We start from the raw sequence: 14,461 nt of genomic DNA, 5'->3' as shown, positions 1-14,461 counted from the left end.
TAAGATATTTTTGCAAAAAAATAAGCTTGTGTACTAACAAACATAGACAAAATTAAAAACAACTAAACAAAAACTTTAACAAAAAACCATATTATTTCTTTTTTGATTAATTATGTCGTGCGCCAATAAAATGTGTGTCATCGTTGACTCAAACGCGGAACTATTAAAGTGCAGTGGCCTTTGTGGGAAATACTTACACCCCTCTTGTGCTGGCTTGGCCAGAAAGGCGAGTGTATACCTAAAAGACTATCTACGCAATTTTGCGTTTTATTGAGATGAATACAATAAAATATCTGTGTCGGATATTATGATTGCAATTCAATGTCTAAAAGAATCCCTTTCTAACGAACATTCCGTTTGCCAAGATCAAATTTCTAATCTCTCCAAGAAATTTGATCACGTCTGTAATAGTGTTGAGGACTCAAGCATCCAATGTTAACAATCGTCTACGCAGTGCCTTTCCACGATACGTTCTTTGGAAAAACAATACTGAGACGTAATAGGTGGGTTGAATTCTCTTCGTATTGACATTGACGGTAAGTTAAAGGTGCTAACTTGGTCGGCAAACGATCTAAAAAAAAAACTTGTCTGACCAGTTAAACCTACTGAAATCGGATAATGATTGCTGTTTGCAAAGTTCGTCATCCCGGCTCTCCCCCTCCTCCAATCAAATGAGTGAAGTTACAAACGTTAGACTCGTTAACGAATTTGAAAACATTAAATTAAAGTGTATACGGCGAGCTTGAAAGCCTAAATGTTAAATCTCAAAAAATTGAATCGGTTCTCTACGACATCATTAAACAACCCGGCATACCGTCACGTGACATCGGGAACGTATCCATTCGTAATGAAATTCATGCGGCAAACCTGGCTGCTGACTCTCTGCAACAAACCACCTCAGTGAATACCATTGCGGAGGACGAAATAATCAACAAATGTGTCCATTCCTGGAAGCTATCGGACTGGAATTTGAGACTAAGCAGGCTTGGATCTGCTAATAATACATGGTTCATGCTTTATAATTGTCCCGGATACGTAGTCCATTCTATTAGAGATCTTGGTATTATGTGTGACAAACACCTGAATTTCCATTCCCATTTTGACCATATTATTAATAAAGCTATTAGATCTCTCGGTTTTATTAAGAGATGGTCAAAAGAATTTTCCAACCCCTATGTAACTAAAGCGCTTTACATTTCCCTATTCCGTCCTCATCTTGAATATGCATGCCAAGTATGGTCTCCCTTTTATGAAAACCATTCACTCAGAATTGAAAATGTTCAAAGACGTTTCGTTCGATTTGCCTTACGTGGCCTCCCCTGGGATGATACATCCAACTTGCCTCCTTATGCCGATCGACTAAAACTGATAGGTTTGCAGCCCTTATATATTAGACGCAAAAACGCTGATATATTATTTGCTTACCAATTGTTAATGGGCAATATAGATTCCCCGGCACTCCTGAGTGATATTCATCTTAACACTAACCTTCGAAATCTGCGATCTGTTTCCCTTTTCTATATCCCTCATCACCGCACTAATTACGGGTACTTTGAACCAATGTCCAGAATTCTTCGTCACTGTAACGCTGCTATGGTAGTCTTCGATTTCAACATTTCCAAATCCCATCTGAAAGATACCCTTTACTTTTTCCCTTTTTGAGTCCGAATTCCCCACCACTTGTAATTTTAAGTTAAATAAAATCAAAATTGTTAGTTCTTGTACATTAAAGAGCTTTTATGTGGGCCTTAGAACTCAATTGAATTAATGTTGAAAACTGATAACAAGAACTGCAAAAAAAAAAAAATGTTAAGCTAGTGTTAAGTTAAGTTAAGTTATGATAGATTGTATTAAATAAATAAATTAATAAATTTTCATTAAGGCATTATAGAAATTAAATTTCTGACAGAAAAAGTGAACAGTTTGTACGTGCAGACGTTTCCGCATTCTCAAATATAAAAACATTTTTTTAAACGTGTGCTTTTCAAGAAGAAAAAAATAAACATATAATTTATTGTTCTGGGCAAGAATTAAGCTTAATTATAAAGATAAGGGTTTGCTTTTATGTATATTTTAAAAATAATTTGGGGAATGTTTAGGCAACGGCTGGCTATAATAATTTAAATATGAGAAGCCCAGTTATCGACCACTCTTTGCAACAGCTAAGACCGTATATTAGCAATAACAAGCCGAATATTTTCTTTCAAGGCGTCAATCGATGCGGGCAACTTCACATAACCCCACAAGAAAAAATCTAGCGGTGTTAATTGTAAAGATCTTGAAATCTGTCACACAGTACCACGAAAGCTAAAAAAAAAAACAGACTTTATAAACTGGCCAAATGATTCTATCATTTGTTGACCAATAGACACTATTTAAAAAAATTGGAGAAATAAAGCAAAATGATTTTAAATAAAACTAATGATGTTATTGTTTTAACATAACGGATATTTTAATAAAATTGGCAATTTATTCTACATTTATTTCAAAGGCTTACTACCCAAGAGTGAATTCAGATTTTATATTAACAAAAATCTTCACTTTCGGGATCAAAATGAGTCCTATTTTGTTTTCGAAATTTTTGAAACTGATTGTTCAATAATAGTTAATGGAAGCCAAATCTTAAATTGTTTCTTTAAAAGAAATTTGACACAATACGTGCGTTTTGTTCACATTTCATACATAGTAAAATGAGAAATTCCCAACAAAACAATCCGCAGTGGCCAGATTTTTGTGTTTAAAAATTGGTACTGAAAGAAGATCTAACACAATAATAATAAAAACTTCAAAAAGGGGGTTTGCTCGTAGACTACTACATTATATATACCTGAATCGAGTTGAGATTTATCTAAATCATGCAAAATAAGCCCAGTTAGTCCATTTTCACTAACAAAACTAAATAATATCAACAGTAATAGATTCATTTTTTCCGCTGTTTAAAACACACATGATTCTTAATGCAGAACTACTCAACGAACACAGCCATCGAGATACAAACGCAATATCAATCGTACCAACATTTGAGAATGAAATCACATAAGATCCATTCGAAGTTCGTTGTCAAAAACATATCCATAGTGAGATTCTACTCTAACTTTTATCGGTGTTATTCTCACTATGGATATTGTTTTTGTTATTCGTGTAAAATCCTACTTTACTATGGATAGATTTCCCAACAAAACACGGGTATTGTTGATTATGACTTAGCTTAGCTAAATTTTTAAGTGATTTAAAGTAGTTACTGCTATTAAGTAGATAATTTTGTTTTTTTGGTAACATTTTGCTCTTGTTTTAAGAAAAGAGATAATATTAAAAAAGTCACATTTATTCAAAAACAATTAATATATGTTATTGTCATAAACATTTTCAAAATAAGAGTTAATACAAATTCTTTTGATGCATTATTAAAAAAAAATATTTTGTTTTAAAAATTCTGTACTTCAAAGTGATGAAAATGGGCTAAAAAGAAGGATAATGATTTATATAGAGAAGGTTTTATAAAGAAGGATATTGATAACGGAGTATAAACTTCTTAAATAATCAAAACGATTTCTCTCTTTAGCCAATTTACAACAACAGAATGTTGACCAACCAGAGTTTTAAAATACAGAACTTTGCTTCATAGAATAAAATTAATTATTAATTAAAAATTTTTCAAATACAGTATTTCGACTCAAACCCTTTTAAATATAATTTTGCTGAAAGATTTAATAAACCTATTAGATCTTGCGTAAGATCCGGTTACAGACCTCACAAGTGCGAGTGTTCATATATGCGTTTCGCCCGGTGTAATGGTTCATGGGCTCATCAGAAGATGAACCAGAAGATGGTGCTATTCTGGTTGATTAGGAAAAGGCCTTTGACACCGTATGCCATTGTTGTATATACTTTATGATATGCTAACCGGTAGAAAGGTTGTTGTCAAAAGTGGAAATGTAACTTCTACCTCAACATTCTCAATTAAAAATGGTCTTCAACAGGGAGCGGTGAATTCGCCGATTCTCTTCAGCATTTACACCAGCGATCTGATAGGTAGTCTTACAAAGGCAATTGCGTACGCCGACGATCTAATTGCGTACAGAACGGCCCGAAAGGTTGAGGTTATTAGAATTCTATTGCAGCGTGTATCGACAAGATTCAGCGATATTGCGACGGCTGGAAACTGAAAATAAATGTTCAGAAGTCGGAGACAATTCTGTTCCGGTCTCCGTTGGCTAGGGCCACGAGGGATACGTGCAAGAATTGGCGCAAGATGGTCATCGTTGATCTTCATGCGCAGCCATTAACGAGCAAAGGTGTAGTGAAGTACCTCGGTATCTGGTTAGATCAGTATTTATATTTCGACAGACATATAAATGCTGCTCTGACCAGGGCCAGAGGAGCCTTCGCTCTGACGAAACTGCTGTTTTTTAACAGTCGGCTTGACCCCAGAGTGAAGGTAATTTGCTACATGGCCCTCATACGGCCAATGATCGTTTATGGTTGTCCTGTGTGGTTCAACGTTGCCCTTTCCCAGATGGAGAAGTTTCGGGTGTTCGAGCGGCAGTGTTTACGAACGCTTTACCGGTCCGGTACGAGGTCCTATACAACGGAGCTCGAATCAACAGAATTGACAATTTCATGATAAAACTCGTTCGAGGTCAACAATCTAATTTTCCGCGCGTTCTATCCAAACGACTAGTATTTTGCGAGTGCACGCTTGAGCGGCTTCATTCCACCAGAGGCATTCCTCTTTTTAGATAGATGCGGTCTGATACAGGATAGATTGGCTGTTCCGTTAATCTACCACGTCAGACGACGAACCTTGGATAGGCGACTCCTGTACAATCGGGACGTTATGGCACAAGGTGGAGCAGAGCTCCCTGGGTTCAGTAGGGCTGTGTCCGAACGGGACCGAATTGATAGGGTGAAGCAGGAGAACCAGTTTTGGTGGCTTCAATCGGCACTTGATAGTGGGTAGTCGGGATGGGGTTTTAAGCCTTGGCCGGCTTACATACTTGTTTAATAGTATTAGGGTTTAGTTTTAAGTAGAATAGGCATGGTGGCATAAAAAAAAAATACGAAAAAAAAACAAAAAAATAAAAAATAAAAATAAAAAACATTAAAAACAAAATAAAAGTAAAAAATAAAGACAACAAAATATAAAAAACAAAAATGTTAGATAGTTAGATTTGCTGCTGTGGTTGTTCTAGTTTTAAGTAGTTTAAAGGCAGAATAGATAGTTTAAGTTAGTTTTAAGTTTTATTTAAGGACCTTATTGTAAGTAGTTTGTAAGTAAAAATAAAAAAGGATATTGATATTAGTTTTTTTTTCAAATTTTCTAATAAATACAAAAATAAATAAAATTTAAATGAAGTAAAATTGATCTTCAAAGTCCACAGTTGATCAAATATTCACATTACGGCAGATCCTGGAAAAAACTCAAGAGCACCAAATCGACACCCACCATCTTTTCATCGATTTCAAGGCCGCATATGACAGCATCTACAGGGACGAGCTGTAAAGAACCATGTCTAGTTTTGGCATCCCTGCCAAACTCGTCCGTTTGTGCAGGATGACCATGGAGAATTCACGCTGCTCCATAAAGGTTGGAAACAACTTAACAGAACCTTTTAATGTCAAAAAAGGTTTTTAGACAAGGTGATCCGCTGTCATGCGATTTTTTTTCTGTCTGTCCAATTACTGGCATATGCTGATGACATTGACATGATCGGAAGAACTCAGCGTGATGTCAATGGGGCTTTTGTGAGTATTGAGGCAGAGGCGGCAAAAATGGGTTTAACGGTTAATGAGGGCAAAACAAAGTACATGCTGTCGTCTAGAAAGGACATACAACACCGACGTTTTGGTCAAAACGTCACCATCGACAGACGTAACTTTTAGGTAATCAAGGACTTCGTCTACCTAGGCTCCGCTGTAAACGCAGAAAGCAACACCAGCGCTGAGATCAAACGCAGAATAACTCTTGCTAACCGCTGTTTCTTTGGACTAAGAAAGTAATTGAGTGGTAAAGTCCTCTCTCGAGGGACCAAAGTGTTGCTATATAAGACCCTTATCATCCCCGTCCTGCTATACGGTGCAGAAGCATGGACCATGACAAAAGCGGATGAAAGCACCTTGGGTCGCTTCGAAAGAAAAGTTCTTGGTGTGATCTACGGTCCCGTATGCATCGAAGGGGAGTGGAGGAGAAGATGGAACGACGAACTGTACGGGCTGTACAGCGACGTAGACTTATCAAGAAGAGTAAAAGACCAACGACTAAGATGGCTGGGTCACGTAGAGCGCATGGAAACCAATGCTCCGGCCCGGAAAGTCTTCGAATCCGCACCCACAGGACAGCGCAGTAGAGGAAGACCGCGGATCAGGTGGCGCGCACAAGTGGAAGGTGACCTCACCCAACTTGAAGCGCGAAACTGGAGACATCTAGCTAGGGACCGAGCTAAATGGAGAAGTTTGTTGGGTGAGGCCCTAGTTCACACAGGACTGTAGCAACACCTTAAGTAAAAAAGTAAGTAAGTAAAATTGATCTTAGGGCCGAAAGGCATTAGTTTTTAGTGTTATAGTTTAACTTAGAGTGTCCGTATGGGACCATTAAGTTAGTTGTAAGTTATGGATAATTAGGCTAGTTTTATAAATTTTTGTCTAGCTTTAAGATAGGTTTAAGAATGAAATAATAAAAATGAATTTAAAAAAAAAGTGTTCGTCGACCCACACAATCTCTTCAACTTTTGGTTCAGTAAACAATCAGCGAACACCCGTTTTTCAAGGAACGCAAGATTGGCCGAGAACATCGCTGCGGCCCGTGGAAGTGTACAGCAGAACCCGAGGCAGTCTATTCCTTGCCATAAACATGAACTCGGCCTTTCGCAGAATACAACTCGGTGAATTTTGCGTCGAGACTTGGGCCTACACCCGCACAAGATCCAACTGACCCAGGAGCTCAAAGTTCATGACCATAGACAACGTCGACGACGCCTTAAAGATGAACATAACACAAGCCAACGCTCAAATTCAGCCGGTTATATGCGGAAGAGTCATTCAAAATTGCACCACTCGGATCCGTGCTACCGTAAGAAGCTGAGGTGTTCATTTAAATGATGTCATATTTCACATTTAATGGCAAACATGTACCTTTCAAATAAAAAAAAAATTTGATAATACCTCACGCACAGCTTGTTTTATCCCATTTCAACATCTACCCGCTCTTATTGAAAAACCCTTTTTTTAATTTTGTTGGTTTCTTAGTCAATGGTCCTGTCAATTATTTATTTATCAAACTCAAAAAATCAAATCTGAATATGATGAATATGAATTTTGTTTGGAATATAAATAATTAAATTCACTGTACTCTTTTAAAGGATGATGTTTGACGGTTTTGACCACAACTACCCTCTTGAATTAACTAAATCTTCTTGCAGAAAATATATATCAACTAGTTTGTTAATAAAAGTTATTCATAACCTTAAAAAACACCTGTTTTCAAAATTTTCAAAAATATATTAATGTCAAAACCAGTATGGCACGGTTTTATTACCAACAATATTAAAACTCGTGCAATCAAGGGGTGTGGCAAATAGAGTGTCATTGCTCTCTATTCTTGACTTTTAAGATAAAGATCGGATTTGTCTTGAAAAGCCATTGCACTTTAAATGTCCCAATAACCTATTTTTAAAAGAACCAATAAAAGCTGCACCCAAAGAGCTAATGCAAAATTTTAAAACTGGGGATCATTTGTAATGTATCCAAAACTTGTTCAGTTCAAATATCTGCCAAAAAAGAATAAATCCCTACTTGGAACTCGCAAACACACAGTTGTGGGAGTAGAACGGATGTAGTCTATTTATTTGACCTTACATAAGTTCTTTATTGCATATAATTTTATTTCCTCTTTTTTCAGTTTTGTTTGTATTTTTTTGTTTTTTTAAAAATGGCAATTCGATAAGTGGTGAAGCCAATTTACTCCAGTATCTTCTTTATTTAATTCTCCTTTTGGAATTAAATTGCGTATATTTTTTTATTAGGTAGCATCATCTTAAAGCTAATTTCATTTATGTCGTGAGAAGTCATAAAACAAATCAAGCGAAAACTATATATGAACATAGATCTGTATGTCTGTACAATAATAATTTGTTACAATTTTCTTTTAAAAAAATAAATAAGAACATCATATATTTAGGTATCGTTGACATTGTACCTACTTATAACTTATATTGTGTCTCATTTTGAGAGTTGTTAAGATCGGCAACCACGAGTAAATAAAACAATCTTAAACTCTGCCTCCTCTATAAAAGCTGATGGGGTTTTTAAAAAATTCTTAGATCGCTTCAAAGGTTGATCAACTACAGTGGATTATTTTTAGTTTACGGTGCGGGTTTATTTAATTTTAAATTTTAACCTTAAAAAAGAAAAAATACGGTGAATCCTTTTAGAAATGTCGTACTTGGGCGGAAACACCTCGGATATCGAACTGGAAAAAAACGAATTTCCACGTAGTCGACCACAATCAAGCTTGATCACTAAAATGGCCGCGCATAAATTGTCCTCGGAGCCAAAATGGACAGACAAACGCGGTGATGAGGATACTGACTCAGAAGTTTCAATGAATGATAATTTCTTGGCTAAAGGTAATTATCACAATTTCAAGGGATAGCAAAAAAAGTTCAAAATTTGAATTTAAAGAAAACAAATATTTGTGAAATGTGGTGATATATTACGTAATATATTGGTTATGTTTAGGAGCGTTTTTGTTGACACCATCATACGAACTATCTATGGAACGTGCTGCTATGATTTGCGAAAAGATGACTTTTAAAGGATGTTTTAGTTTGACTAAAACTGCAACGGGTATCCTTTTTAAGTTTTCACATCCAGAAGATTATCAAGCCATATTCAAGAAAGGATTTCATAAAGTCACCGGAGCCAGATTTTATCGAAAAGTAATCTATGAATTTTTTTTCTCACAAAAATTTAAATTATATTTCATAAATCTACAGACTTTTAACACTCATAAAATCAGTTTTTGTGAAATTTATTTATGTCTATTAATGATTAAAGTTGCACGAAAGTGGTTAAAAATATCGCGTTTCATTAACGTTCATAATTTTATTGTTTATCTACGTGCATACGCTTTGGAATATTGTGATTAATTCGCGAAATAACGTTTTTTAGAATTCATAAAATGTTCAAAAGGATCAGGAAAATCATTTAAAAATAATTTAATAGACTCATGTATGTAAATTAACTTATTTGATCTTAATGACGTGATATTCAAGCTGAAGTGATTTGATAGGGATAGGAAATTGGAAATCAAGGATCAAGGATGGTGCAAAATTTGTACCATCATTGGTATTATTTTCAACAGTTTTATTCAATTGAAAACGCTAAAACACCTCCCAACGGGTGAATAGTTACACTCCGATTACATATTGTATAAGCATTTATTAAAGCTCTATTCAACGTTGCATGTATTTCCACATCATTGTACATATGTATGCACATAGATGGAATGTTAGATAATAAACCAAACAAATTTGTGTGAAGGAATGCATTTTAGGAATGCGCAGAGCCTGCGTTTCATTACTAAATTTCGTTGTGACGCTCTACAAGCCTTTATTTCTTTACATAGTCTCTGTGCAGGGTTTATAAACCGTCCCATTTTAACCTTGTCAACCTTACATATTTATTTTTACTAATTTCTTTAATAAATAATAACTTTCAAACAAATTGGTTAACAATCCATGATTTGTCATGTTTTTAAATTAATTAAAATAAGAAATCTTCCAAGCTACTATAATTCCGAAGAAATCATTACTCTCAAAAAATACATTTTATAGATATTTACGTGATTTTCGCAGATGTGAAACAAAATACCACTGTTATTAATAAAACAAACCGTTATTCCACCTTTATTCCAAGGGCTTACCAAACTTTCATCCACACCGTCAGTATCGTGCCATTGATAATATTGTTCCATTGATAAAAAAAAAATAATCGTGGTTTGGGTTTTTACATATAATTTCTCATTGCCATCAAACGCTCAAATTATTGCTGATTCCAAAAATTACTACACAATATTTTAAAATTTGATTAAAATCCATTATTTGTTTGATCCAAATAAATGTTTGCAATCCTCACCTTTGTTCATTAATATTTTCAACAAAAAAAAAATTGTCAAGTCGTGGTTTATTTCTTTGCAATCAGTCCAAAGATTAAGACCTTGCCCTTTGCTTTTCCGCGTTATTACGCTGATTACACTTTATCAATTACCATAAAAAATGTCAAATGAACACGCCTAAAACAGTTCTTGAAACAAAAATGTCCACCATTTCTATCAAATATCTAAGCGTCGTATGGAGTTGGTATGATACTGAAAATTAAAATGGACGTTTTGTGGTGTTAGAATTTTTAAAAATATTTAAAATTAACAAAAACTCTTATTTAACAAAGTCTTAAATGTAAAAATGTAAATATGAATGTGTACAGGTAGAACTTCCAGTAGAAATAAACATAACAATAAAATAAAGGTATTCAAGCAAAAATATTTACAAATGGATGAGTTTACCATTTGGTAAATGAACTGTCAAATTCTGTTTAAGAAATAATTCACATAATTTAGTTAAAATTCTCCAAGGATTTTAGTAGATACAACTATGAACATTGCTCTGATAAACTTATAAACCAAACGTCATTGTGACTTTTAATTACAAGTATGTCACCGAACAGTTCTAAAATGAATAATTTTTTAAAAGCTATTTGTTCATATACCTAATTGAATAAATTTCGTTTTGTTGCTTATTTTTGGCATCTTTGAATATTAACTTTATTAAATTTTGTACGAGTTATTAAAAAAAAAACAAAATAATTTTTAATATTCAATATGTAAATTTTAACAAACAGCTGATTCAATTACACAGCATTTAATCAAATAAAAAGACCCTTACGAAAAATTTTCTGTAAACTTATGATTTTACATGTAGCACGAATACCATTATTATTTAAAAAAAATATGTAAGCAAAATTAAATATAATTTGTTAACGCTATTAATTTGATATTTGTGAGATTTAAGACCACATTAAAAGTAAATTAATTATTAAATAGTGGATAAAAAAAACCTATGTAACCTCGGCACTTCTAATTATGAGCGAAAGAAACAAAAATCATTTTATATCGAAGTTTTTATTTTATCAGCACATTTTGTTTAAAACTTTCTTCCAAATTATACAGAATAATAATATGTTTTTATATTTTTCCATGTCAAAAAAAGAGTTCTTATTCCAGGAGTGTAAGTATATAAAGCAAAAGAAGACCTATGTTATATTTGAATATGTTACACGAAATACAAAAAAAGCAATGCCTTTACACTTTTAACTGCAAAACATGCTTTATTTTTGAAGTTATACCAAAAACGTTCCATTTGCAAATATACTTACACTTTCTTGGGCAAGGTAGCAAATAAATAACACGTTATTATGAGTTTTACAACGATTCAACGTTCGCATTTTTAATTAGTTTCAATCATTTTGATGTTTTTTTTTAATTTTAATTTAATTTCCCTAAAAAGGTATCTTGTTATTCAGTGAAATTTAACTTTGAACCGATTTTATTTTATTTTTTTTTTTCACTGAAAGGCAAATTTACACTACATTTCGTTAAAATGTTTGGGACTACTTTATCAAACTTAAGCTCACAATATTGTTGTATTAGTCAGTGCTGCCACAATAACTTACAATCAACTGACAATAGTCCTAAATCTTTCATAAAAAAATGTCTCTTGACAGATTTTGTCCCAAAGCCTCATTCACTTTTTTATTCGATTTTTAGTTCACATAGAAGATTTATGTAGTTGGCCAGTATTCTTTTCTAAGATTTCATTTCCGTGTTCTCTCCTGCCGTCCGAAATCTGAGAACATAATTTGTATGATTCGATTTCCTAGCTTTCTATCGCACAATTCAAAAAGGACGAAAAGAAATGTACAGCTAATTTGATTACTACAAAATCAAGCATTTCAATAAATGTCAGATGTCTTAAACAACGACATTCTAAAATTTCAAACTTCATTTGAAAAAAGGTTGCGATATCATTTCTGACAATAATGTCACAAACAATGATAAGTTCACACGATATATAAAACAATTTCACTGATAGATCTTTTTCACTAAACTAGAACGTTTCAGTAAATCGATCTTGTAGAAATGTAGAGGAACAAAAATATTGCTTAATTTGTGTACAATTTCAAAAATTTCTGAAGAGAAATCGAAGATATCTACCACTTTTTAGCTATTTGCCCAATTTTACAAGAAATTCGTAGATTACACTTTCGGAAAAGTGTTTTAACAATGCAAGAATTTTACGAAATCCTAAATGGAGCACTAGGTTGGCTAAACGTATTCAAATTTCGTGGACAAGCTCTTTACTACCGGAACAGTTTCACTTATTAAATTAATTTTAAGCCTATCTCATTTTATGTTGCAAATCATACAAACTTGTCTTTTCTGTGTTTCAAATCACGTAAAAATTGTCAAAACTTTACTTTGAGTAAAGCCTACTATTCAAAAAATTGTATTATTTTTATAAATTGTAATTTTGTGTTTCGTTGTGAATTATTCTAATATTTGTATTTAAATAATATTACATTTTCTTTTCAATTTATATATTTTTGTATTACTTATGAAATGTCAATTCAGGCAGACGGCAGTCAATGTCATGTCCTTATTCTTAGGAAATTATATTGTAATCTTTTTGTTTAAATGAAGAATTTATCTATCTATCTGTCTTTATCTCTACAATTTCAAAAACAGGTTTTAATTTCAATTTTAATTGTAATTTTAACCACCAGCTGTCAAGAATTCATTTAAAAGCCCAAAACATATCTCAAGCATAAATAAATATGAAAGAGATTTCAATTATAGGATTTCGAGCCTCCACAGAATTTCGGGCATGTGGATTTTTAAACATTAGCACTTAAATTTTTGGTTTCATGGTATAGTTATGATTGAAGTCCTTTTCCTTTCGTGTGAATTACGAAGTCTCATTTCTCAGATGTATTGTTTAAAATTTTAACACTATAAAACAAAATAATACTACGGGATTATAGAAATTAAGCTTATTCTTAATATATCATGTTTGCCTTGAAGAAAAACACTTTTGTTGCATCACAAAACATTGCACTCATCGTTTTTATTCTTATTTTAAAACACACATCGTACAATGCACAAAATTAAACATCTTCTGTTTTGATCAACATTCTGGGTTAAATGTTTATTCTAAAAGCGTGCACCTGAGCACGTTAACATAAGGCATCTTTCTAAGATGCGTTATACAAAAATCGTTAAATTATATCCACTTTATAAATATCATATGAGTAAAAAAGTGCAAAATTTATGTTCTTGTCATTCATTTTAATACCTTGTAGTTTTTTTTTTTCTTAGATAGCAATTCCTTGTCGACCACGAAAAACGTTTACTTTATACGTTTTGGATGTTCCTGAAGACATACCAGTCGAAGATATTAGACATTCTCTCTATCGCTTCGATTCTGTTGTCGAAGTTGTTCGGATACATGTTCATCATTCATCTTCGACTCCACCTGAAAAAGACCCCGAAGGCAAGTGTCAAAGCAAAAATATTACCTACATAATAAAAATAAATCTGCATAATAATTTTTAAGTGAAACATTTAAAAATATTTATTACATTCAATTTATTACAACAATAGCTAATAATGCCACACCTAAAACTGAAGTAAGTACTGGCGAAAAAACCGAACGTCATATCAAACGAGAATTGGCACCCGCAGTCATCCGTGTCACGCTGGCATCAATGGATGAGTACAATATTTTGCTACAGAATGGTTTGAATTTCTATGACGCCACCTTCTTTCCAACCGAAGCTAATATACCCCTAAAAGGCGCAAAAATTGAATACAAGCGAAGGTAAAATAATGTCAATTATATTTTTATCAAAAACTTCAATTTATTTAATTTAATTTTCCATAAAGAATGTTAGACGGCAGTATTCCAGGGCGTGTCCGCGAATTACTTCCGGTCTTCGATGCGGCTGGATTCTGCAAAATACCGCCACCGTCAAGCAAGCTTATAAAACCACCAAGGTCATGAATACGGCTAAGTGGCGGCACTGCGCACCCATTCACCCCTGATGCCTTTTTATGCCTGATGATGTCTTACCCACGCACCTATTACTTAATACCTAATATAGGGGCGCCTAGAAAACAATATAATATACCTAATTGTTGATTATACAACTAAACCCACTAATCTATACCATTTTCGCACAAAATTTAATTTATTTTAAATTGGATCTAATTTATATAAACTTAACTATTAATTCACTTTTCATTTTCAAATATGGAAGCAAAATTAATTAGTTTGAAATGGAGAACGGACGGAAACGGAAAGTTAAATAAATTGTTTGCTGATTCTGGCGATTTATCTAAAGCGCTGAA

The 14,461-nt window shown here is 33.4% G+C and overlaps 1 protein-coding gene across 1 annotated transcript; it reads left to right on the top strand.

Annotated features, from left to right (window-relative positions):
- The first annotated feature begins 8,345 nt into the window (after window positions 1–8,345).
- On the top strand, window positions 8,346–14,461 carry LOC129947852 (uncharacterized). Its single transcript, XM_056058590.1, has 5 exons — window positions 8,346–8,624; window positions 8,737–8,936; window positions 13,430–13,604; window positions 13,715–13,931; window positions 13,997–14,461. The coding sequence occupies exons 1-5, from the start codon at window positions 8,432–8,434 to the stop codon at window positions 14,112–14,114; spliced, it is 903 nt and encodes a 300-aa protein (XP_055914565.1). The 5' UTR covers window positions 8,346–8,431; the 3' UTR covers window positions 14,115–14,461.

This window comes from Eupeodes corollae, chromosome 2 (genome assembly GCF_945859685.1).
Source record: "Eupeodes corollae chromosome 2, idEupCoro1.1, whole genome shotgun sequence".
Taxonomy (NCBI): domain Eukaryota; kingdom Metazoa; phylum Arthropoda; class Insecta; order Diptera; family Syrphidae; genus Eupeodes; species Eupeodes corollae.
The sequence above is the reverse complement of the archived record's forward strand: the minus strand, read 5'-3'. Positions and strand labels throughout refer to the sequence as shown.